The sequence below is a fragment of the Schistocerca piceifrons genome, chromosome 4 (assembly GCF_021461385.2).
Source record: "Schistocerca piceifrons isolate TAMUIC-IGC-003096 chromosome 4, iqSchPice1.1, whole genome shotgun sequence".
Lineage (NCBI taxonomy): Eukaryota > Metazoa > Arthropoda > Insecta > Orthoptera > Acrididae > Schistocerca > Schistocerca piceifrons.
Window position 1 is genome coordinate 4,814,138 of NC_060141.1, and position 26,439 is coordinate 4,840,576.

Sequence of the window (26,439 nt, forward strand, 5' to 3'; positions counted from 1 at the left end):
GCTGTAGTGGCTTTTATTTAAACTCATTTAATAGTTTTCAACTTTCAGTTTGTAAGATAGCTACTTTTTTGTCAGCAAATGTGTGTTCGTTCATTACAGAAGATTTGTTTATTGAAAACTTCATACATGGTGCTACGTGGAAATTGGATAACTTCAGTTACTTTCTCTTTTTCTGTGCATATGTCATCTTTCTCCCATTTCCTAATCACCTTTTTCGCCCATGTCATTACCTTCAAATTTAGTTCCCCAGCTTTTATTCACTTTCAGATTTCACACAAAATTGATCTTTCACATGCACAAAATTTTCGCTTTCAAACATGCAGCGATTTTCCTTTTTGGTAGCAGCTGGAACACAGTTAATGTATCTAGTTACAGCTTAAACGAACCAAAGCTTTATGTTTATGGTGACTGTATTTTTAAGACAGTGTTACTGAAAGATTTGTTACGAAAACAAATGAAAAATTTAGATAAAATGATCAGATTCACTGAATCAGTTTTTAATATATTGTTTTTGTAATGCTCATTATGATTATTAATTCCATTTTGTTATCTCAAATTTGTGTCAACAGATTTTCGGGGTACACGTGATTTCAGTGATGTTGAAGTATCTGGTCAGATGCAGAGGATACAGAAGCTAATGCTGACACTTCTGCCCCGATTTGTTGTTACTGAAAAAGTTTTAAAAGATTTGGGCAGCCAAGAGGCGGTAACACATTTCCTCCAGACCGCTTGCCATTTAGCTCTGCACACTCGCAACTTGGTGGCAAGCCGTGGTGTGGATCCTAGAGCAACAGTTGTAGTTCTGCGACCAAGCCTTGGGGATCGATTCACTCCATTTGATCATCATCATGCAAGAGGTAAATTGTTTTTGGTTTGTTGTCTTATTTTGACTACTCATAAAATAACTGTTTGATTCCTCTTACTCCACATCACTTTCCCATAGTTACTTTATTGTGCATTTATTTGATTTTTTGTTGTTGAAACATATGGTTTTATTTGAATCTACATATTTGTATATATGAAAAGAGACCACTTGGAGGGCATACATGTATTACTAAAATAATACTCTGTGATGTGCACCAGAAGTATTATTAATGAATTTTCTAGTTTTCAAACAGTTTATACATCTGTATTCAACAATAAATTGGTCTAAATAAAAAGTGAAATTTGCTGTAGAACACTCCAAATAGGTTAATGCAAATATCTTTACATCTACTTGGAATGTACACTGGTGATAACTAAGTCTAGGAGTATTAAGGAAGTTGAGCAATATATGGCCGTACATATTTTGCTATTTGGCTTACGCTGAAAAGAACTGACGCTAAAATGAACTGCACTAACTATTCTTCTGTACTCTTCAGCTTATCTTTATTCCTGTCCCCATCTACAACCAATATCCCTACGCTGTCTCGCCCGTTCCTTACGTTTGCTTTACATTTACTCTTCCTTGTGTATACCTTTCTTGGTTTACTTTTATTTCTTTTTATTGTCTTCATTTAAATTATTTTCACACGAGATGAGACTAGCAGTCAGTGCGGACCAGTTGAAACAGCAGCACAACAAATTTTATTTTCTTTTGCGTGCACAGTGTCATTTCTAGTAGAGTTTAACAGATTGGAATGGATGATGGAGACAGGCATAATGCATCTTTTTTCCCCTTAAAGATCAGCGTTTTCAAAGAGATTGTAAATTTTTCAGTCCGAGGCTTGATAATTTCAGGCAGTTCCAGTGCCACTGCTTCTATATTGTTGGACCTTTTCTGGTGCAAGCCATTCTTGTTACTGGATGCCATGATTTCCCTAAAGATTTAGGGATAGGTTTTCAGCTGTATACAAAATTACTGGTTTCAGGACTGTTTCGTAGTGATGTATATTAGTATTTTGTGAAAAGACAGTATTATGAAAAGGGTATATTGCTGCTTGCCATATAGAGGAGACATTTGAGTCATGGACAGGCACAACAAAAGACTGCTGCACATTTGAGCTTTCGGCCAAAAGGCATTTTTCTATCATAGAAAACATGTACACATTCACACATGCGCAACTGACACAAACGTGACCAGTGTCTCTGGCCGCCGAGGCTGGACTGCTTGTAACCAACTGCATTTGATGGGAGTAGCAGTCATAGCAGTTTTTGAGTTGTGGGACTGAATGGCTATTTATCATTAAAAGCCAGTCAGTCTACCGTGGTTTCGTTGGACTTTGTTCCCATTCTCATTGGGCTGTAGTCGGTTTCCATCAGTTTTTTTCCGCAGATCCGGATGATGGTTTTTTTTTTTCCCCCTCCAAGAACACAGTTGAAAAGCTTTAGAGACAGTTTGTTGAATTGTTTGACTTCAATTTTGCTCTTGTAGGGATGTGAGAGGCATTATAGGAACTTTATCTGGAAATTTGTATCTGTTCGGGTGGCTGTAGTTATGCCAGCAGTTTAAAGTTAACCCCAAATTCATTAAGGACTATGTGGTATATTGAATAGTAGGCTTTCCTAAGTCCACTAAGACCATCACATATTGTTTATACCTTAGAGTACAATATCTGATGATGCCCCTCATTTCATCTTTTGTCAAGTGGTCTGCGCTGTAGGTACCAGACAAAGGGTTCATTGGAGTAAATTGTGCTTTTGAGTTATCACAGTTTAGGAGTCTTTTAATATAATCTGCTACAGTGTTGCAGCTTTCTTCATCTGAAGTTGCCATTGTTCCATCCTTTTGGCGATAGCATAGTTTATAGTCCACAAGTTTTCTTTTAAGAGTTGTAAAACTTCCCACTTTCATTTCTCATAATGTTTTTGTCTAATTTGTCAATAAATGATTTTTTTATGTTTTTCTTTCTCATTTCTGATCACTCTGGCTATTAGAGCCTGTTGGATTTTATAGATTCCCCGGTCAGTTTCCAATTTCATTGACTAACACTGTTTCTGAATTGCGTAGGTGGGAACTTTCCCTGCCATACATCCTACGTTCCCGTAACCCTCCTGGCCTCAACCTTCATTAGTCACTGTCCTCACCCATTCAGCCCCCTCCCTGTTCCTATTCCAGCACTACACAGCCGTCATTTCACCACCACACTCAGTCTTTTAATTTCTTTTTATTTCTCTCCTTTCAAGCTACTTAACCCCTCCCCCCTCCACCCCTTCTCTCCTGCCCTCCATCTAAGCTGCAACACTTGACTGTCCACCACTCCCACCATACTATCCCTCCCCCTCCCCACCCACCCATCTCCTTTCCCCCTCCCAGTCGCCACTCCCCTCATGCACTGGTGCTGCTGTTCGCAGTGTGGTCTCAGCTCTCTGAGGCTGCAGACATGTGTGCAAGTTGCGTTTATGTGAATGTGTGTGTGCATGTATGTGTATGTGTGTCTACTGCTGACAAAGGCCTTAATGGCCGAAAAGCTTTAATTGTGTGAATCTTTTTGTTGTGCCTATCGTGACTCAGCATCTTCGCTATATGGTGAGTAGCAATTTTCCTTTTCTGGTATTGTTACATTCCATCCTGGATTTTTCATTGTTTGTTGTAAGTGCCATTCTGACCTTACTCATTGCCATTGCCAGAACGTTCTCCGGATCTCCCAATTCTCGAAAACATCTGGTCGTGTGTTGTCGAGAGACTGCTGTACCACCGCTCGTCAGCCTGTGTGGCTGACAAAGTCTCACACAGAGCTGAAGTATCAGGTATCCCCTGACAAACCTTTATCTGTTGTCTGAGCTCAGTTTGACTCGAAGCCTCATCTCACCCAGTAAGTCTCCCAAGGCCTGTGGTTCTGGGTAGCTTTCCCGAAATCTACCCCTTTTCGTAGACCTCTCCAGTTCTTTTCCTTCGCCCATCTTCCTTCCCCTTCAACTCTTCTGCCTGAAGAAGGAGCCACGTGCTCCGAAAGCTTGCCTTATTATTACCTTCTGTTACGTGTGTGTCCTGCCACCACTTAGTGAGCAGATTTTTTTTATCTATTCTTTTACAACTAAATACATAGGAATTACAATTATGAATAACTTAAATTGGAGCAGTCACATAGATAACTTTGTGGTAAAGGCAAACCAAAGACTGTGTTTTACTGGCGGAAAACTTGAAAGATACTACAGGGTTACTAAGAGTGTGCCTACCCTATGCTTGTCTGTCCTCTGCTAGAGTATTGCTCAGCAGAATGGGATCCTGACCAGATATAATTGATGGAGAACATTGAAAAAGTTCAAAGAACAACAGCTTGTTTTGCATTATTGTGAAATGGGGGGAAAGTGTGTCATGGACATGATATGTGATTTGGGATACCAATCATTCAAACAGAGCTGTTTTTCATTGTGGTGAGATCTTTTCATGAAATCTCACTGTTCAAACATTCTCCTCTGAATGTGAAAATGTTTTGTTAACATCCACCTACATAAGGAGAAATGATCATTATAATAAAATAATTCAAAGTTTGCACGGGAACATTTAAGTGTTCATTCTTCCTGTGGCACTATTCGAGACTGGAACTGTAGAAAGTAGAACCCTCTGTGAGCCCTTAATTGTGAATTGCAGAGTAGTTGTGAGGCTGTAGATGTAGATGATCTGGTATGTGGAAGTAATCGCTTAAGGTGTAGCTGTTTTTCAGGTGCTGAGAAAACGTTTTAGCATGTCTGGTTATGTTTGTGGTAAATTTAATATAATTAACTATTTTTCACTATAATGAGAATGTCTCCATCTGATTACGTTGCAGGTAGTGTTTTAGTCAGACCTACCTCTTCCATTAGTCTCATCTTCCTGTTAAATGAATGGTCAAAGTAGTATTGTTATAGACTGGTTCTTAGGGTAAATATATGATAATGCAAGAAATGTGAACCTTAGTTGGTAGAAGACTTACATACTTTCTAGTTAATTTCATGTGATTGTGTTTAAGTATTGCTTACATGCATCTATTTCCTTTTCAGAGTTGCAAAACATTGGAGAAGGAGGTTTCACCATCACTGGGTGTTATGGTGTACCAGCTCGTGCAGACAGTGTCGTACCAACAGAAGGAAGCTGCTGCACTGGAACTTCTGGTTCGGCAAAAAAATTCTTTGTCTAGTATGAGTGGTGCTGAACTTAAACAGGTAGGCTGGAAAAAAACTGGATTGTTTTTATTGTTCTCCCCCGTAGTGTCTGTGTATTTACACTTTCCCTTTGATACCCCTGTTTTCATCATGCTAAGGGACTTCAGAAAATTTTGATATCAAGAAGTACTGTATTTATATTTGTGTATCTAACAGCTCAGCTTTTCTTATCCTTTTCTCAACAAAAGGCAAGTAGAAAGTCATCTACTGTCATAAACATGATTGAGTGATTGTTGTTATGAATAGAAATACATTTACTCCAGGTATAACAAATTGACTGAAAAGTGTGTGTGTGTGTGTGTGTGTGTGTGTGTGTGTGTGTCCTGTCTTTTTCTACGTCCGAGAGAGGACTTAGGCCGGCAGCTGAATAGATCTAGCATTCTTTCTCGTCGTGCCCGTCTCCAACTCAGTACCTTCTCTGTGTGGTGAGTAGGTACTTATTACTCGGTTTAGTACCGAAGTCTTCATGCATGCACTTACAAGCTATTTTCCAAATGTCATTTTACATACTATGTGAAATTCTTGCAAATGACATCTCTTAAAATGATCAAAAAAATTTGAGACTATCGGAAAATTCATGGGTGCCATTCTGCCACTGTTGTATAATCTGTCTTATAATTTCATCCATTGGCAGTAAAGATTTTTAATTCCTTGTGCAGCAGCCAGACTCTTAACATAACTCAAATATCAGCTTACTACTATTACTATCCTGTTATCAGTACAGGGATCAATCACAGAATCACCTAGTCCTGTTGTTATGTTGATAAAAAGTAACAGTAATGACAACACCTAGGAACATTTATTTGAATTATTTCATCTTTGTAACTCAAAATTATGACAGATGCATGAACAACTGACAAAAAATTAAAATCACAGTTACAATAATGCATGTTAAAACTATAGATACAGGGTGAGGCAGAGTAAAGAGTCAACAGAATTGTCAAAAACCATGAGAAAGTTCCACAGAAGTTTGTCTTTAGTAACTGATGACTATTTCATTCGTTTTTAAACCATCCACATAAGTTGTTTAACAATATCCATCATGAGTGAATTCCCACCCCCCCACCCCACCGGGGTCCACATCTCTTCTGTGAATATGTGCGTGGCGAGCACGGGCTCCAAGCTAGTGCGGCTCTCTTTCCTTTCCGGGCTGCATACCTTCCAACTCTGCCTCTTCCCCTTCCCCTTCTCCCCCTATGGGAGTATGTTTCGTGCCTACATCCGGAGACAGATGCTTGTAACTGTAAGACAGTCTCTCTTCTTTGCTTTCTATGCTGGCAAGTCTCTGTCCTCCCTTTGTCCTTATCTTTTCCTTGCCTCTTCTCTTTACTCTCTTCTCCGCTGCGGCATTTGAGACCTCTCTTCTTTCCTTTTCTTAGTTTCTCCCTTTCTCTTTCTTTCCTCCGTGTGCGTGTCTGAAGGCCGACCCACGCGTTCCCACGCATAGCTGGTTACGAGGTAACGCGTAATTCCCCGTTCCGGGTAGACAGATAGGACACGTACGTACCCCCTGGTAATGGCCAGGCCCAGGGAGGGGTGATCACCCGAGCTGGTACCTTCTGAATGTGCCGTTTGGTCCCTCTGCCCGTTCTTCGCAAGTGTGACCTGAGGTGTGAACAATCACCTAGGGTGGGCCCCCCACAAGGAAGGAGTGCGCCATGGGAGATGCCGGTAATCGTGGGGGATACTTCCGCAATGGTTTCCTCATCATCTACTATGTCTGCTCACAGGCGTAAGTTCAATGAGTCTCAGCCACGGACAGTTCTTCCATCGTTGCCGACAGTTCCTTGTTGTTTCTCGGTCAGACGAAGGTCAAGACTTCTCCACAGTCAAACCCTTTCATTATTCAGAAAGGTGTCGACCCAATCGCAGGTCCTGTAAAGTCTTGTTCCCGATTACAAAATGGCACCTTCTTGTTAGAAACAGTCAGTGCCCTCCAGGCACAAAAATTGATGCGAACTTTACTACTAAACACCTTCCCTGTATGGGTGGAAGTGCGCTGCACTTTAAATTCATCACGCAGGGTGGTTTATGCACACTTGCTCGTCGAATTGTCCAACGAGGAAATTCAAAACTACCTGTCTGACCAGGGCGTAACGGTTGTACATCGAGTCATGAAAAGGGTTGACAAGGACTTGGTTCCAACCTGTACTATCTTCTTGACATTAAAGTGGGCTATGAGATGATTTCAGTTTGCCCTTACATCCCCAACCCTACGCGTTGCTATCGGTGTCAGCGGTTTAATCATACCAGCCAGTCATTTTCCAATCAGGCCAAATGTGTTACGTGTGGCAAGGATGCCCATGAGGGTGCTTGTCCACCTCCATCCCCTCGTTGCATCAACTGTATGGGTGACCATGCTGCTTCCTCTAGAGATTGCCGCATTTTTAAAGACGAACGGCTCATTCAGAGTGAAGGAAAAGGTGTCGACCTTTGCTGCTCGAAAGTTATTCGCCAGTCGACAAGCCCACTGTGCCTCACACAGGTAAATACAGCACTGTCCTTGCCTCTCCTCGGGCCTACTAAGGAGGCAGCCACGCAGACTTGTGATCTCATCTTTAGTGCCATGGTCGTCAGATCGGCCAGCGCAGAGATCGCCCGTTCAATGTCCTCACTCTCACCTGCTCACTCTATGGCTCACCCTTCTTCGGGTTCTGCTAAATCTCGAGCCCCAGAATCAGGCACCCGGACTTCCAAAAAAGAGCCTACTCGTGAAGACTTTCTACGTACCCCACCTTCACAACCATCGATTGCTCCTTCATCTCAATGTCCTGTTTCCAAGAAGGCTAATAAGAAACCCAGTTCCTCTCCTTCTCTGCCACGGCATGTCTCATCTACAGCACCACCTGGCGGTAACCGCCCTCGGCCCGTCTTCTGTGTCGCCGAGGCGCACTGCTGGCGGCCGATCAACTGGCCGACCGCTGGTGGCAGGAGCTGCCCCCGAACAACTTATAGATCAGGATCTTCTACCTTTGACCGAATGCTGTTTCATGGAGTCGGCCACCGGCTCTCCGCAGTCGTTGAGTTGAGAAACAACCATGGTAAGATTCTTCCCCTTTTCTGTCCACCCTATCTCAATTATCCATTGGAATATCCGCAGCATTAGAGCCAATCGGGATGAATTATCAATCCTCTTACGGTCTTACTCGCCGATCATCTTCTGTCTTCAGGAAACAAAGCTGCATCCCCACGATCGCTTTGTTTTCCCTCATTTTCAGTCAGTCCCGGTTTTGATCTCTCCTCTGCTGATGGCACTCCAGCACGTGGGGGACTTATGATTCTCCTCCATGATACTGTCCATTATCACCCAATCCCCTTAAACAGTTCCTTCCAAGCTGTTGCTGTCCGTCTTTCCCTTCTGGATACACCTTCTCTCTTTGTACTGTATACATTCCATCGTCCACACCGATGGAAAAAGCTGATCTCCTTCATCTCCGTGGTCAGCTCCTGCCCACTCCTATTTGCCTGGATTGGGACTTCAGTGCCCACCACCCGCTTTGGGGATCTCCGCGTCTTTGTCCGCGAGGCTCCCTATTGATTGACGTCTTCCACCAAGCGGATCTTGTTTGCCTCAACACTGGGGAACCTACATTTTTGTCTGCCTCCATGACAAATTTCTCTCATTTGGACCTTTCAGTCGATACTGTTCAGCTAGCTCGGCGCTTTGAATGGTTCACTCTTGCTGATACACACTCGAGTGACCATTTTGCATGTGTCCTTCGATTGCAGCTACAACTGCCATCTATGCGCCCGAGACACTGGAAGGTTGCCCAAGCCAATTGGGACACTTTTTTCATCTCTAGTGACATTCGATGACTGTCACTTTCCTAGCGTCGACGATCAGGTCACTCATGTTACAGAAGTTATAGCTTACAGCCATGGAATGTTCAATACCTTGCGCCTCCGATTTGCCCAGACCCCCCAGTTCCTTGGTGGAACGAGGCGTGCCGTGACGCAATTCGTGAGCGGCGACGTGCTCTTAGTTTTTTCCACCACCATCCTACTTTGGCCAACTGTATCTGCTATAAGCAGTTATGTGCACGATGCCATCATGTCATCCTTGTTAGCAAGAAGGCAAGCTGGGACTTCTTTACTAGCTCTTTTAACACTTTCACTCCCTCTCAGAAGTTTGGAGTCGAATTCGACGGTTATCTGGCATGCCTAGTTTCTCCCCGATCTCTGGGCTCACTGTTGCACATGATACCTTAGTGGACACCTTTGCAGTTTCTAACTCATTGGGTCAACACTTTGCTGAGATTTCGAGCTCTTCAGATTAACCGCCAGTCTTTCTCCCCGAAGAAATGTTCAGTGGAATTGTGACCTCTTGCTTTCTCCTCTCAAAATAGTGAAAGCTATAATACTGTTTTCTCTATGTGGGAGCTCCAACATGCACTCCCATCTTCTCGCTCTTCCGCCCCAGGACAGGATGGTATCCACATCCAAATGTTGCTGCATTTATCAACCCATAGTCTGCGTTACCACCTTTGCTTTTATAATCGAATTTGGACCGACAGTACTTTTTCCCAGAAGATGGCGGGAAGCTATCGTCATTCCTGTTCCGAAACCTGGGAAGGACAAACATGTCCCCTTTAGCTATCGCCCCCATTTCTCTCACGAGTAGTGTATGTAAGGTTTTGGAACGTATGGTGAACTGCTGTTTTAGCCTGGTGGCTGTAGTCCCAAAGCCTTTTAACACCTGCCCAATGCTGTTTCCGAAAGCATCGTTCTGCAGTTGACCATCTTGTTGCTCTCTCCACTTATATCATGAACAGTTTTCTCAGGGAACGCCAAATGGTAGCAATATTTTTTGATCTGGAGAGAGCATACGATACCTGTTTGGAGGACAGGCATCTTCCGCACACTGTTCTCCTGGGGCTTTCGAGGTCAGCTGCCCCTTTTTATTCTTGAATTTATGGCAGAGCGCCACATTTAAAGTGTGAGTGAACACTACTCTCTCCAGTACTTTCTCCCAAGAAAACGGGGTGGCCCAGGGCTCCATGTTAAGTGTTGTACTGTTTGCCATTGCCATAAATCCAATTATAGATTGTCTCCTTCCCCATGTCTCAGGCTCCCTCTTCGTGGACGATTTGCGATCTATTACAGCTCTCAATGGACCAGCCTTCTTGAACGACGTCTTCAAGGATGTCTCGATTGCCTCCACTGTTGGAGCATCAAAAACCGGCTTCCAATTTCTCCCAGTAAGACTGTTTGTGTCAGTTTTTGGCGTCATACAGAGTTTCTTCCACCTTCCCTACATCTAGGCCCTGTTGACCTTCCGTTCGCATCTGTGTTCCGTCAACACCCTCCGTGTTCTGAATGATACCTCCAGGGAGCAGACTGAGTGGTCCTTCTCCGCCTCTATCACGCCTTAGTGTGTTCGAAATTGGACTATGGAAGCATAGTTTACTACTCTTTTTCACCGTCTATTCTTTGGCGTCTCGACTCTGTCCACCACCATAGATTGCGTTTAGCATCTGGAGCTTTTTACACCAGCCCTGTGGAAAGCCTTTATGCTGAGACTGCTGACCCTCTTCTATCCAATCGGCGAGCCGTCCTACTGAGCAGTTATGCTAGCCATCTGTCTTCCTTGCCTGCTAATCCGGTCCAGGACCCTTTTTTTGTGACACCTCCTTGGATTTAGGGTATGCAGGCCGCCCTTCCTCTCTACTACTGTTGGGAGTCCGCTTCTGTCAACTGCTACATTCTCTTTCCTTCCACTTTCCTAAACCTTTCTTGACAACTGGGGTTACAGCACCGCCTTGGCTCCGCCCCCGAACTTGCCTACTCCGTGACCTTTGTCAGCTTCCCAAGGATGGTATCCCTTCGTCCGTTTATCGTCAGGCATTTGCTGCCCTATGCGCACAAATGAAGGATACCACATTTATTTACACTGTAGGCTGAAACACATAATTTGGTCTTGGGAGTGCCTATATTGTTGGCGACACCCCTAATAGATTTCGGCTTCCCGTCCAGTGTTTGGTTTTTACTGCAGAGCTTTACGCTGTTCTCCAGGCTGTCCAATACATCCGTCGCCATCAGCGGAGACAGTATATTATATGCTCAAATTCACCCAGCGCTCTCCTTAGTCTCCAAGCTCTTTACCCTGTCCCTCCTCTGGTCCACCAGATTCAGGGCTACCTCCACTTGCTCCACTTGGGGGGGGGGGGGGGGGGGGGCGTCTCTGTGGCATTCCTCTGGATCCCAGGACACATTGGTATCCGTGGAAACGAGAGATTCAGGGCTACCTCCACTTGCTCCACTTGGGGGGGGGGGGGGGGGGGGGGGGCGTCTCTGTGGCATTCCTCTGGATCCCAGGACACATTGGTATCCGTGGAAACGAGGTGGCCGATATAGCGGAAAAGGCTGCAGTCTCTCTTCCTCAGCCCGCTGTTTGCATGGTTCCCTTCGCCAACCTACAGAGTGTTTTATGTCGTCATGTTGCTCTTTTATGGCACACACGTTGGTCTACGCTTCCCAATAATAAATTGCGGGACATGAAAGCTCTTCCCTGTGCTTGGACCTATTCCTCCCGAACTCGTTGTGAGGTAATTTTAACTAGACTCCGGATAGGGCAGTGTCTTTTTGGCCATAGACATCTTTTCAGTGACGCTTTGTCCCCACTGCTCTCAACTGTGGACGGCGAAACACCGTCTACTTCAGTGCCCCTATTTTACTGTGCTACGCGCCCGTCTACAGCTGTCGCCTGATATATCTTCCATTTTAGCAGATGACACACGCTCAGCCGATCGTGTCCTTGAGTTTATTAGTGTCAGTGAGATGACGTCTGTCATTTGAAGCTCTTTTTGGGGAAAACAACCCCCCCTTCTATAGTGGTTTTCTAAGCTTTCCTTATGTTTTTTAGTTTCCCCGCATTTTGAGTTTTGCTCCCATTGCTGCTGATTTCCAATAACCGTAGCAGTTTTGCACCCTGAAACCATTACACACACACACACACACACACACGCAAACAAATTAAATGCTGGCAATGTTTTATTTACAAAATGACCACACTGTGCTGCATGCAGTGAAATAATGTGGCCAGCGTTCACAAGTAATGGATGTTGGCGTATGACTTTTGTCGTTTTTTTTTTTTTTTTTTTTTTTTTTAAAAAAAATGGGCAAACTTCTGTGCAACTCTGACCGTTTTTAGAATTTTGTTGAATCTTGTCAAGTTGCTGTATTGCTGCCAACCAGCATGCTGGAAGTAAGGTTGTAAAGAGTGATTTTGAAAATTGAGGGAATGATGCTCAGCTGATGGAAGGTGATGGGGATGCAGTCAGCCATGTTTCTGACAAGTTAGCATTCAGTAGCAGTGCAGAAGTGGACATCTCAGCATTGCCTGTATACTGTCCAAACGGTTTACAAAGATTGTAGTTCATACATGCAGACATGTCGTGTTTTCTGCACCCTTTTTCAAAGTAATCGGAATCTGTTGGTGCTGTCTGCCTATGCTGTTTAAAAAGTTGGTTAAGAACTTTGAAGAGACTTCATCAGAAATACTAAAGAAATGGGGAAACAAAAGACAGTAAGTTTTCTCAAAAGCATCGTAATCAAAAGAAGTTAGTGTCACTCATCTCATTAGCATGGCACTACACTTGAGATTTCTAACAGAATCGGTAGACAGATTGTACACAACAATGCACATTATTGTCCTTACAAAAGTGAAATTGTTCAGGCTGTTAGAAAAACAGATTATGTGAGTCAAAGATGGTTCTGTGGAGAAATATTGAATTTAGTTACTGAAGATGAAGGTATTGTTTACAATTTATGGATGAATGGCAAGACTCTCATCCATTTGTTTGATTAAATCAACAAGTAGAACTTGAAGGTTTGGAGTGACATGAATCCTAGACAACAGCATCAGCAACCTCTCCAAGCCACAAACGTTATTTGAGGTATGCTATGTCTTCATCAGATATGGGGCCCTACTTTTTTGAAGGTGATCCAAGCAAAGCTGTGAAAGTGAGTTCACAGAGATACACAGACATGTTGGAAGACTATTTTATTCCATGATTTCCTGAGCACAAAGTTAACAAGGAGACATTTTTTCAACAAAATGGAGCAACCTCCTACACACAAAGAGTATGCATAAATATTGTCAGTGCTTTATTGCCAAGTCACATGATCTCCTGAAACAGAGATATCACATGCTCACCGGGCTTAATAAGTGTGACTTTTTCTTGTGGGGTTACTTGAAGAGTAAAATGTATTGGAACACCCACCTCACTCAGTTGCGCTGAAAGAACACATCGGGCAGGAGATGATTCAAATCCCAGAGGCAGTGCTGCAAAATGTAGTGAATAAGTTCAAAGCTCGTCTCTCTCTCTCTCTCTCTCTCTCTCTCTCTCTCTCTCTCTCTCTCTCTCTCTAATGTGTGCAGGTTGGCACTGTGTAAGTCAGTATGGCTGGTGCAAAACAGGAAATTACACTTAGTGTTAACAGAAGAATCGTAACCATAGTAACGTAGTCTTGCCAACACAATGACAGTTTTTATAGATATTAATGACAGAAGAAAGAGTTTTTGCTATGAAGACTGTCTACCAGAAATGTGTCAGTTCTGCACTGAGGGAATGGAGAGAACATTATGAGTCAAACCCACCAGCATATAAGGCTGCTCTACAATTTAATTCATGAATTTGAAACTGAAGGTTCTGGTTTGGATGCACCTTACTGTGAGCAACATAGGAAGGACGCTCTGTCAATAATGAAATCAATGTCAGTGAGGCTGTTGTGATTAGTCCAAAGAGGATCACAAGACAATTAATGAAAGAGCTCCCACAAATAACACGTCGATCGTTCTAAAGGATATTGCATCAGCAGAACTGCAAAAGGTACATTCTACATCTGATAAACAAGTTGCTGGGAGATGATCCGGGGCTAAAATTTTGTGAAATTATGCTCAATCAGTACTGAGTTGACCAGAATTTCTTTCATAACATTTTGTAGTTGAATGAGACCACACTCAAGTTATCACAACATGTAAACTGATGTAACTGTACTTACTTGTACACAGAAAACAGTCTTCTTGTTTTGGAGCAGCCACTATTTAACCTGGTATAAATGTGTGGGGTGCAATGTGGTATAATTGGGAGCCTGTACTTTATTGACAGATATCTCTCTGGAGACTGTTCTTGACTGTAGAGTGTGTTACACCAGGTATCATCATGCATATGGACAACTGTTACCAATTCTACTCCCAGCATGATGGAGCATGTAGACAGTATACATTAGCTCATAGGACATACCTCAATAACGTTTTGAAAGGAAGGATGTTTGGGCACTCAGTTGAATTCCCATCATAATCCTCTGATATCACCCCAAAGGATTTCTTCCTTTCAGGTATGGCTAAAGGTGAAGTCTTTGGGAAGAAACCACGAACTCTTTAAGAGACGACTGGTTACATTGACTATGCTTTCCACGCTCTGGACAACATTCAGCTGTGTGTGCATATGTGTCAGAGTGTTCTAGCTAGATTTGAACAGTGTACTAATGGAGATGGCAGATAGTTTGCATAAAAAGCAGTGATGTGTACTGTAATTTGTTGGTGGGCCTGTATCATGTTCAAATTATCAAAAATTAACATAAGTTTAATAAGTGTGAACCGACTTTTTTTGGTGCCTTATATACATTCTTTGTAATGGTGTCTGGCTGTACGTACTTGGTCATCTCAGGAACTACTATAGCGATTTTGACACAGTTTTAACTAATAAAAAGACTTGAGTCACAAGGAAGTGTGAGTGTGTGTGTGTGTGTGGTGTGTGTGTGTGTGTGTAATTTAGTACCACCAAGCAATTGTGAGTACTGAGCTCATAACATGGATGCTGTACATCATCACTTCACTCTTTTCATTGTTATCCCTTCTTTGTACATTGTCACATGCCTTAAACTTGCCTAAATGTCTATTTTTATTAAAGCCCCAGCAGCCAGAGTCTGCAGTAGTGTGTGTGACACTTACATTTGTGTGAGTGTGTGTGTGTTTTTTCTATATCCGACGAAGGCCTCGTTAGCTGAAAGCTCATTTTCTGAGAGTGTTTTTGTTGTGCCTATCTGCTACCCAGCATATCTGCCATATGGTGACGAGCAACTATCCTTTTCGTAATATTCTTACATTCCATCCTGGATTTTCCATTGTTGCATTTTCATGCATGAAGCATCAGCTTTTCCTATCGCACTATCTACTTCACAATAGCAAAATTGTTTTCTTTACAATCATATACATTTAATTTATAGAAAATTTATCTCATGTTTACATTGCAGCCTTTTTATGGCGTCTTAATAATATCTGATACAAATGAATTATTCCATAACACTAAGAGTGATATGATATATGGTGAAAAAACAAGCCATGTCTTATCCAGGGATTGGATAACAGAAAATGTGGGAACACTTTTTTTCTTTATGTGTGCGTTGTTCATCTTTTAACCTGTCTTCGAGGCACTACCCAATCTATTCAACTGCTGTTCCAAGTCATCTGCTACATCTGATAGAATTACAAAGTTTTCATAGCTTCTCCTTGACCTTTAATTGCATACATTTAATTTCTTAAAGGTCACTCTGTGTCATTTGTAATTGTTAGGTTGTGATAGTTTTATGACACTCAGACAATTTTATTGACTGACACACATTGTTAGTGGCCCCTCTACTGCAATCGTAACTACTGTTTTTATGTTAGCTGCATTGTTTGTTTGTTTGTTTGTTTGTATGCACATAGTTCTCAGCAAAACTTCTTTTTTTCAGATGTATGTGTGTACCAGGGCTGCATTAATTAGTGTTACACTAATTGTTTGTTACCAAGATACCAGTCAGCTACCTGACAGGTAATTCTCGTTTGCTTCAGTTTCTTCCAGAAGGTGCGAGTCACGTGAAGGCACTTCCCACACGCCGATCCATCGCAGCTCAAGAGCTGGAGAAACGAATTAGACGCAAAAAATGGGAGATGAAACTAATCGCTTTTCTGTTGGACAACAGTCTCTACCTCGTGTGGTGCCACCTGGATTACTATATGTTGCGTGCTATACCTCGGTCACGTTTTGGGGATTCTACATCTGGTAATGCTATGAACAACAGCATACACTCCAAAGCTAATTTAATTAAATTAGAAAATGTTTTATCACATTGACATTTGCAGGTGTGCTGTCAACTCTTAGTGAAATGTCGTGGCAAATTTCTGCCGATGATGTAAGCAACCTGAAACAGAGTTTGGTCTCGGTATTCAATGACAGCTTCAGCAAACAGCTGATTGAAACAAAGAAGGTATGTAACACCTCAGCAGCTTCAATTAATTCTGTAGAAACCATTCCCAAGAGTTTTGAAGGTTCTGTCTGGGTACATTTTGTATGCATGGGGAAATTACCAATTACCTTTTCTGACAGTAAAAGTGCTTGTCATTAGTTGTAACAAAAAATATATTGACAGAGAAACTAGCAGTAAGAACTTTCTTACTTTATCTCTTTCAGAAATGATGATGATGATGATGATGATGATGATGGTAATAATAATATGTTTCATTGCAGAAAGTAATGTAAGACATACACAATTTTAGACACTGTGTGAGAGCAGACAGATCAATAAATAATTTTACAGAGCTTAATCTTGACTGGAAAATATTGCTGTCCGAGGTTAAGGTTTAAGGATCTGCCGTTCCTTTCCGTGTATGCTGTGGCTGCCTTTGACGTGTCCCCGTCGGTCTTTCCCATAGTGTGTACTTGTGCTACCTGCTAAACCCTCGAGTTGTGTTGACACAGTGCCATTCGTATACTGGTGTGTTGCGCGGATGCCTGCTTCTGTCCAATTCGCCCTGTAGATCTTTGAAGTTCTGGTTGTTCAGTTAGAGTACTTTTGGATGTATGCTGTTGCAATGCCATCTTGGTATTTTTTACTTTATCTTGCTCTCTCTTCTTTATGATTGGCATTTGGAAGTTGTTTTTTTATATTGCATCCCTCTATATGGGTGGAGCACATTTCAGTTTTATTAAGAAATTTACAGTTTAATATGCTTGGCCAGGGGAAGGTATTGTAGAGATAGTGATAGTGACAGTGACAATGAGAATTGTCAGTATTTAAAATAGTTATAACACTAGCCTGTTACGTGTCACCCTTCCCCACCGAACCTTTAGTCCTGTCACGGGAAAAGCCACGTATAACACTATCTTGCCACGTATAATGCACAAGCATAGCACGAAACAAGCTCTGAGAGGATTTTGAATTTTGACCGCACATGTATCTAATGGACGAGGGTATCGACTGTAATTTTGAATATAGTGAAATTAACAGAAAAACTAAATGGACTTTAACCTAGGGAATTAATGAAAGTGGTAAAATTCATATGTGAGTGAAAAAATGAATGGTCGCCAGCCCAATTAGGCACATTAATTTGGAAATATATTTTTAAGAAAATTGAACATTGGTTATTAAAGTTAGGTTTGTTGGCGTTTCCCTTTGAATAACACACAGGATATAAACTGACACAGGGCACTCTGAGCTGTGTGTGTAGCAGCAGTTATCAATCACACGCGCGCGCGCACACACACACATAAATATATATAATATCATAAATAAACTGTTTATACTCCTCTGCATATGTCAATTTTCCTTAGTAGCAGTAATAGTCCAATTATCTTTCTAATATGTGGAGAATATGGTGGGGACCCATAAACTAGTATAGTGTCACCAGTCATACTTTATGACTATTCCAGCAAAAAAAAGACTAATTCAAACAAAGCTAATCCTTCACTTCACTTGGAGTAGTTCATAATTTACTTTGCAAGACAAAAAAATTCAACACCGAGCTAAATTAATTTCAAAAAAGAAGCCATTCATGATAGAAATCAAAACTCCACTATTTTTAAAATGAGCTTAACTTATTTAGCTTGTTTTGCCACCTGTGAAGCGGGTATGTTAGACAGTAACATTTACAGAATCTGACACTGTATTCCTGCAAAACTAAACTTTGCAATAAACTAAGAGTACATTAGCAAAATCCTATTTAATTTCACTTTTGTGGTTTTAACTTTAACTTTTGCTACTCCTTTTACATTTGACAAAAAATAAATAAATAAATTCACTTCGGAACACTTGAATACAAGAATTGTTCATTTAAAACAGGATACTCTGTTTTAGTAGCACTTAGGTGAGGACCCTGCATAGGTTTGTGTTCAGGATAGAAAATATTGTTCCGGACACAGATTTACAACATTTGGATTATTATTAAAACCACACACACACACACACAAATTAACTGGTCCATCCCCATATACATAGCTGGATGTATGAAGTTAGTAAAGCAGTGGCAAAGTTTTGGTGGCAAGCGACATGGCGGCTAACTGTACTCACGGCTCTTGTTGTTCGAATGCTCTATAAGATCTCTTCTTGGCATCACATTTTCAACATATTAGAGTAATTCCTTTTTGCCGAGAATAACAAATATTAGCCTGATCCACATACAAGGCAAAATTCCTTTGCAAAACAGCTTCCAATTGCCTTTCTTGGCACCGTCGAAGTGTACTGTGCTATGGGTAGCCACATACTGCGTACCGTTCACACCACCAAGTTCGACCGCCAAAACCACCTTTTACATCGTACCGTGCCACTTCTGTCGCAGAGAGACTTCACTACATCTTTTATATATAACAAATACAAGTGCCCTAAGCATGAACCAGCTTTCAATAAACATTGTGTTTTTTATAAACGTACATATATTACAAAAATTTATTATTTTAACAAATTATTTTGCTTTTTCCATGTATACATTACGAAACTCTAATTTCCTGTCACAAATCTATGACTTTAAATTACAAAGAATACGCACTCCATAGTTGCAGATACACAGTTACATAATATAAACCTACTTCTAATCGATATATGTGTTACACGTTACTGGATGGTATAGCACGTAACTCTATTTGTCATACAACAGATCTGGTTGATAGTTCATCAGAATCTGAAAGAGATGGTGATGCTTTTGGGAAAGGACCATGCTTTAGTAGCACATTATATTGTCACATTGAAAGCACGACTGAGTTCTTATCTGAAGGGAATGTTGTCGATGAAGTACAACACTAACTGAAAGCACATTTATTCCTGACACCAATGTACATCCAGAACAGAAACGATTATCTGTGTGGAGAGTTCAATTATTTTTGCAAAGATTGAGTTAGCAGATATACAAATGTGAGATATATCAAGAACCTACCAGAACTATCAAATACGAAATAACAAGCAATTGTTGCAGATTAGGTTTGAAATGCCAACCTGCAGCATGCCAGACAGCGGTGCTAACTGTTACACCTCCCACACTAGCAAACTGGATCTAGATTTTGTCAAGAGTCCTGTGTATGGCAGTGCAGGCGGATCCTCATCCTCACACTCTGGTCACACTGTTAACTCTCCTTCACTGTGATGAACACCAGATTGGCCCGTCCTGTTGAAGTTTTGTGATCACCGAGTGGGTTTTCAGTTTCCTTGGACTTCCCATTGTCAATCTGCAAAGCAAGACTTCATACAGAAGACGTGCACTTTTATCTTCTCAGTAAAGGATGGTAATCCTCAATTTCGTATTTGAAGTCTGACAAGCGATGAAGGATCCAATACCACCCAGTGTAGTGCTGTAATAATTTTTCTAATATTGATTGGTGACGCCATGGAGTGCTGTGCGCACGGCGACCATATATGTTAAATTAAACGGAAGGTTCGGCGTTGTCCATAATATTGATGTTTTATTGATAGCAGAATCAACTTTCGATCACGTATTGATCATCTTCAGTGCTGGAAGCTGCGGTGTACAAATTAAACTCTGACACTGGTATCATGTTATCAATAACCAAAACTGAGAAGCGATTACAACAAGCGAACAATTGAGTTATTGTGATCGATTCTCAGATTTGGTTATTGATAACATGATAACAGTGTCAGAGTTTAATTTGTACACCACAGCTTCCAGCACTTAAGATGATCACTATGTGATCAAAAGTCGATTCTGCTATCAATAAAACATCAATATTACGGCCAACGCTGAACCTTCCTTTTAATTTTAACTTTTCTAGTAGTCCCACTTTCCAAACAGGAAGGTCTCGTGGGCTGTATCTCATTGGCCTGTGTTTGGCCACCAGGGCACACACGGTCCATATGTGAGCCAGTTGCCTTGCTTCTTTGTTTCTGGTGACAAGCTGCCTCACATAGTGCACCTGAGTATTGTGCAGTTGAAACTGGGAGAGTATATCTATTGTCAGTTCGAATATCCATTGTCATTTCAATCTCGTGAGCTGAAAGAATGGAGTGAAGCCCGTAGTGTCTCGCTTTGCTGCATCGTATGCAAATGTCGTGACATGTGGTATTGTATCTCAATATCTTTGTTAGATGTGAACATACATTGACAGCATATCTGTCAGCATTTTATTAAAGTGTCCTGTGAAACAGTTTGTGAGGATGGTAAGCAGTTGTCATTCAGTGGGTGATGTCGCATTGTGAATTGTTCAATGTACAATGTACACCTCGCAGCTTACTCTACAGACAGATGCCGTAGAGTGACTCTGCTGGCTCATCCCTACTTGTGAAAAAGATACTCTCTCTCTGCCTCTTGCTGCTGCACATCATTCATCAACCTACTTTCTATGCACACAACCCTGGTAATATCAGACGATACGTGTGTGTGTGTGTGTGTGTGTGTGTGTGTGTGTGTGTGTGTGTGTTTTAGAGAGAGAGTGAGAGAGTGCAAAAGGTATAACAGGAAGGGATGAGAGTCAGTGTCAAAGGTGGTAATCATCATCAGTATCAGTGTCATCACAACGTTACCACTTTTGTTAAGAGGGATGTAGATTGGCTTTTGAGGTAAGAGTAAAGGCAAGATTTCTTAAATGTGGAATTTTGTTCATATATATCTGTGTTGAAGGTGTATCTTGAGTGGAGTGATGGCTCATTTGAGATAACTGATCAATGTTTAAGTTATTAGGTCTACAACTTTGCTTCCACTGTTTTGCAATAGACAGCAGTAACGGCAAGTGGTGTTCAGGTGGTTGGTCATAGGTGTAATACAATAAGCTTAGGCATCTGTAAACATAATGCCATAAAAATATTAGTGTTTACGTCATAAGGTTATTCTTGATTGTGTAGCGGGGAGTTTTAATTTTCTGCTTTAACATGAAGAAATCTGCGACTGTGGCTCTTAAAATGCTGGGCAAGACAAATGGTCAGGGAACTATTAGTGGAAGAATGGCAGGGAATTTTTTCAATGCCTTAAAAACAGTGATTTTGATATTGAAGTCCGTCATGGCGGTGGAAGACAGAACGTTTTCGTAGCTACTGAAACAGGCAAAGACAGTCACAGGACATCATTATTGAAAGCAGTTGATGCGTTGGAGCCCAGCACTGAAACGCAAATGGCCACAATACAGTGATAGACACGTAAAGGCAATTTTGCAGCAGGTCAGTGCTCGATCCCATGTCACAAAACCCGTCAAGATATAAATGGAAACATTGAAATGAGAAGTCCTATCCCTCCCGCTGTATTCTCCATACGTTGCTCTCTACCACCTTTTTCGATCAGAGGCATACAGTCTGGCTGACCAACACTTACGATCATATGAACAAGTGAAAAATTAAATTTATTCATGGACCCCCCCCCCCCCCCTTCCAAAAGACACCCAGTTCTTCTGCCACGGGATTCGTATGCTATCTGAAAGATGGGAGAATGTAGTGGCCAGCGATGGGTGATACTATGAATCATAATTTTGTTGTAAGTTTTTCACAATAAAGCCCCGAACTTTGAGAAAAAACAGTGGAAGCAAAGTTGTAGACCTAGTAAAACAATAAAGTATGGCTGTTTATAGTATGTTTTATATCTTAAACATTTATAATTTGAAAATTATTTTTTTTCTCCTTAGGATCATTCTGCCATAGAGAGGGGATTTGTAGAAGCAATGCTTAGAAGAATTAAGAGACTGATACAGTTTGCACCAGTTAAGTAATGTTGCGGGATAAGAAAGATTTGTATCATTTCACAGAGTGCTTGTTAGTAATGTAACTTTCTTGTGATTAGTAATGTACATTGTTTTGTAATTTTTTAAATAAAAATGTTGATGATTTCTACACTATTTTCAAACCAGCTTTTAAATTACTTCTGTGTCTTGACTTCATAAGTGGAAAAAGGAAAACCCCACAATTACCCCTGTAATCTTTTGCATGTTAGCATCATGGAAACTTTTATCCAAACATAATAGTTTTTGGTATTGTGAATGGGAAAGGAATTTTTGCCTGGGACAGGGAAATGTTATCAGTAATGTAACTTATTCTGACATTAATTTAAGTAGGTGGGCCGATTCCATTGTAATAACGTACTGCAAGTGGTTTTCATGGCTAAGAAAAACATAATACGAAATAAAACTCTTCACCAAGAGTATCTGTGACCACTTACTAGTTTGTCAACTTGACAGCTATTTTATTTGATCTTGCATTCATAATTTTTTTTGTACATTATATATACGTGGGCATTTTGAAAAGTAAAGATACAATGGCTCGCAGTCCTTAAATAGAACATTAATTTAGAAAACATCAGTTACATCTTATTAACTGGATTATTTGTTATTTTTCGACATAATCACCGCCATTATCCAAACATTTGTTAAGTCGGTGCATAAGCTTTTGTATCCCACAGTCATAGAAGGTTGCCGCCTGTTGTCGGAACCACATTTCAACTTCATCTTTGATCTCTTCATCGAATGATTTTCCACCAAGATGTGACTTTAGGTAACTGAAGAAATGGAAGTCAGTGGGCGCAAGGTCCGGGCTGTATGGCGGATGGTCCAATACGTCCCGTTTGAATTGTTTGAGTAGTGCTTTGGTTACGAGCGCTGTGTGAGGCCGAGCGTTGTCATGAAGCAAGCGGACTCCACTTGTCAGCATTCCCCTGCGTTTGTTTTGAATTGCCCTTCGAAGACGTTTCAAAGTCTGGCAATATGCAGCAGCATTAATTGTCATTCCAGGAGGCATAAATTCCAACAGAAGAATGCCTTGTCTCTTTCAAAAAACAAAACCCATGATTTTCTTCGTTGAAATCGACGTTTGGCATTTCTTGGCTTTTGGTGAATTTGAATGGCGCCGTTGCATTGATTGTTGCTTGGATTCAGGTGTATGGTGATAAACCCACGTCTCGTCACCTGTCACAATGTGATCAAGGAACTCATCACCTGCTTCAGCATAGCATATGAGGAAGTCGAGTGCAAAGCCCATCCTTTTCTTTTTGTGTTCTTCCGTTAACAGTTTTGGAACCCAGCACACATACAATTTCCTGTACCCTAATTTGACAGTCACAACGTCATAAAGAGTTGTCATTGACACGTCCGGTATGATCTGATGCAATTCTTTCAATGTGAGATGTCTATTCGCTTCCTTCGTTCTCCGAAGAAGGGCATCAGAGATCACAGATGGCCGACCTGTTCTTTGTTTGTCATGAACATCGGTCCTACCTTCAGAGAAATGACGACACCATTTCGTTACATTTTGTCGATTCATAATGTTCCCATAAACAAAAACAATCTCTTCGTGAATATCTGCTGGTTGCTGACCTTTTGCATGAAGAAAACGTATGACGGAGCGCACTTCGCATTTGGCGGGATTCTGAATCGGCGCAGCCATTTTAAACGCGACCTACTCCAACCAGAAGCAACGTTCAACTGCCGAACGACCGCGAGGAGAAAGCCAACGGTTCAAGGTTAACACCGGTGTTGCCAACTTGCTCGCCAAAACTCTTCTGTTCCTCTGGCATACGGTGTATCTTTACTTTCCGAAATACCCTCGTATTTAAAATTTCAGCATTATGAAAAAGTAAACAATTTCATTTTAGAACCTTAGTATTAATCACACACAAATACAGGGTCTTCTATGACACCCTTTCATCCCCCCCCCCCCTCCCACTCCATGCAACTCCTGTTGCAATCGAACAATTGATTGTTAACTTTCAATTTGTACCAAGGATTTTCCTCTAATAAAACTTGAGGGCATGTCTCAAAACAGGGCCACACACAAAAATAATTTCAAATTATTGCATGTGCCCAATATGAAACCTACTACTATATCACCGAAACTGTTAAGTGACTATGAGACTGTCAAAATGTTTGTTTTCTCTAACAAGGTAAGAAAATATCTCACTTGAGAATCTGTTCAAATTTCGATGGAGAATGAACAGGGCTGCACTTTCTTCATATACGAATCGTAGTATACTGTGCCACCCTGTAATACTATCTGCCAACTTCAAGTGGTAACAGGAAAATCTTGACTGCTAGCAGTGCTTTAATGGTGTTGTGAAATAGGAGTACATAAATTGGCAATTACACAATTAGTGGCAATTACGCAATTAGTGAAGTGTTAAAGAAGATTAAACGGGATAAGAAGTTTATTTTCCTTCTCGCACCCGTAGAATGGATTTTAGGCTTAATTTCAAGCACGTCTATCATAAGTAAACAGTGATTTAAACTTATATGTAATCACCAGTTTTTTTTATTCAGTACTCTTTCAATTTATTTATATATGCCTGAATAGTTTCTACGGTCCTTTGTTTACGTTTTAGTCAGTACTTAAATCAGTTTATATGATTTCTGTTTTTGCCATGAGTGAGAAGTGTGTGACATGCCGTAGGATCGTTAGTCCCGGGGTGTGGTGTGATGGGTGCTGTAGTTTCTTTCTTTGGGGCGAATGTAGTGGCATGGGAAATGGGGACATAAATGAGGCTCACCAGTGGTATTGTATGATCTGCAGTAGAGTCAGGAAAATACTGGAACAGGAAGGGAAAATTGCAGCTCATCAAGCTGACTTAGACAAGGCAAGGGAGAATCAGGACAGGTTAAAGAGGGAGAAGGGTGAACAGAGGTGGGAAGTGGCAACAGGTAATAGGGGGAACAGGCGAAGGAGAGCATCAGACAGCTTTGTCATAAATCTTGAAAATAGATTTGACCTATTGGCTCAGTCAGAATCGGATGAGCCTCATGTAGCTGAATCTGTAGAAAGGGCACAACAAGCTTCCAAAGACTTGAAAAAGGTAGGGAAATTTGTAAAGAGAAAGGAAGTTCTGTTGTTAGGTAGCTCCCATGGTAGAGGTGTTGGCCAATTAATGCAGGAAAATCTAGGTCCCAGGTCACAAACTTTTTCAAGCCTAGTGCAGATCAGAGTCAGGTAACAGAGGATGTAGGTTCTTTATGCAAGGATTTCACAAAGGAGGATGCCGTGGTTTTAGTGGGTGGTCCAGGAAATAGCATTGACAGAGACTCTGAATATTCCATAGAGAGTGACCTGGTGAAGATAGCATCAGCAACAAAGCATACGAGTGTGGGATTTGTGTCTGTGTTGAGACGCCACGATCGGCCTTATTTGATCTCTTCCATCGGGAGGATGAACTTGAAGTTGGAGTGGCTGCTTAGGACAGATATAGGGTCCCATATTGGTTTGATTCCTGTGCATGCTGTCGATAGATAGGCATGGCCTTCACCTCAATAGGAAAGGGAAGGGAAAACTGTCTGGGTTGATTGCAGAAAATGTAAGGGGGGACACTGTCACAAGTGGTAAAATACCAGTGGTCACAGGTGTCAGAGGGATGCCTTTTTTAGGATAGGGAAGGGGGAAAGAAAACGAGTTTTAAGAGACATTGACACACACACTCAGTTTGAGAAAACAGATAAACAGGAGTCAGATTTTAGCATACAGCCTCCATTTAAACAATGTTTAACAGAAAGTAATCAGAAACTGCCAGTTCATCTTCGCCAAAGCAGTTATAATCCCATTAGTATGCAGTATCAGTTATCTTTATTACACCAGAACATTCCAGGACTCAGAAATAAAGTTGATGAACTACTCATTTGTATTGATGAAATGAGTTCATCTAACCAAATTGACATAATCTGCCTCTCTGAACATAAAGTGACCACTGGTATAGATATGTTAGACATTTCAGGATTTAAGCTAGCTTCATACTTCTGCATAGTAGATATGGATGGAAGAGTTGCCACATTTATTAAAAACTGCTATAAATTCAAGAACATTGACATTAATAAATTCTGTTTAGAGCAGCATCTAGAAGCACGTGCAACAGAAGTAGAGTTCCATAACAGATCCTATATGACATAACTATTTACCGAGCACGTGCAGGAAATTATAATCTACTCATAAATCATCTAGAAGCTCTTTTGGGTTATTTAACAGGAAGAAACAAATAAATTTTGATTGCTGGTGACTTTAATACAGGTTTTCTAATGCAATCTTCCAGTAAACATTCACTGCAATTAGTAATGTTGTCTTTCAGTCTAACTCACACTGTAAACTTCCCAACTAGGATCACTAAATCCTCAAGGACAGCCATTGATAACATTTTTATAGACAAATCAAAGGAACAAA

At 41.2% G+C, this 26,439-nt stretch overlaps 1 protein-coding gene across 1 annotated transcript; it reads left to right on the forward strand.

The window, feature by feature from the left end:
- The first annotated feature begins 717 nt into the window (after positions 1-717).
- Positions 718-22,159, forward strand: LOC124795178 (nuclear pore complex protein Nup205-like). The gene is made up of 5 exons (XM_047259078.1): positions 718-857; positions 4,903-5,064; positions 15,902-16,112; positions 16,193-16,317; positions 21,942-22,159. The coding sequence occupies exons 1-5, from the start codon at positions 849-851 to the stop codon at positions 22,023-22,025; spliced, it is 591 nt and encodes a 196-aa protein (XP_047115034.1). The 5' UTR covers positions 718-848; the 3' UTR covers positions 22,026-22,159.
- Positions 22,160-26,439: the final 4,280 nt, after the last annotated feature.

Excerpts from the sequence above, each read along its gene's own strand:
- LOC124795178 (XM_047259078.1), top strand. Across the intron at positions 5,065-15,901 it reads GTGGTGCTGAACTTAAACAG|TTTCTTCCAGAAGGTGCGAG; the intron begins GTAGGCTGGAAA and ends CGTTTGCTTCAG. Across the intron at positions 16,318-21,941 it reads AGCTGATTGAAACAAAGAAG|GATCATTCTGCCATAGAGAG; the intron begins GTATGTAACACC and ends TTTTCTCCTTAG.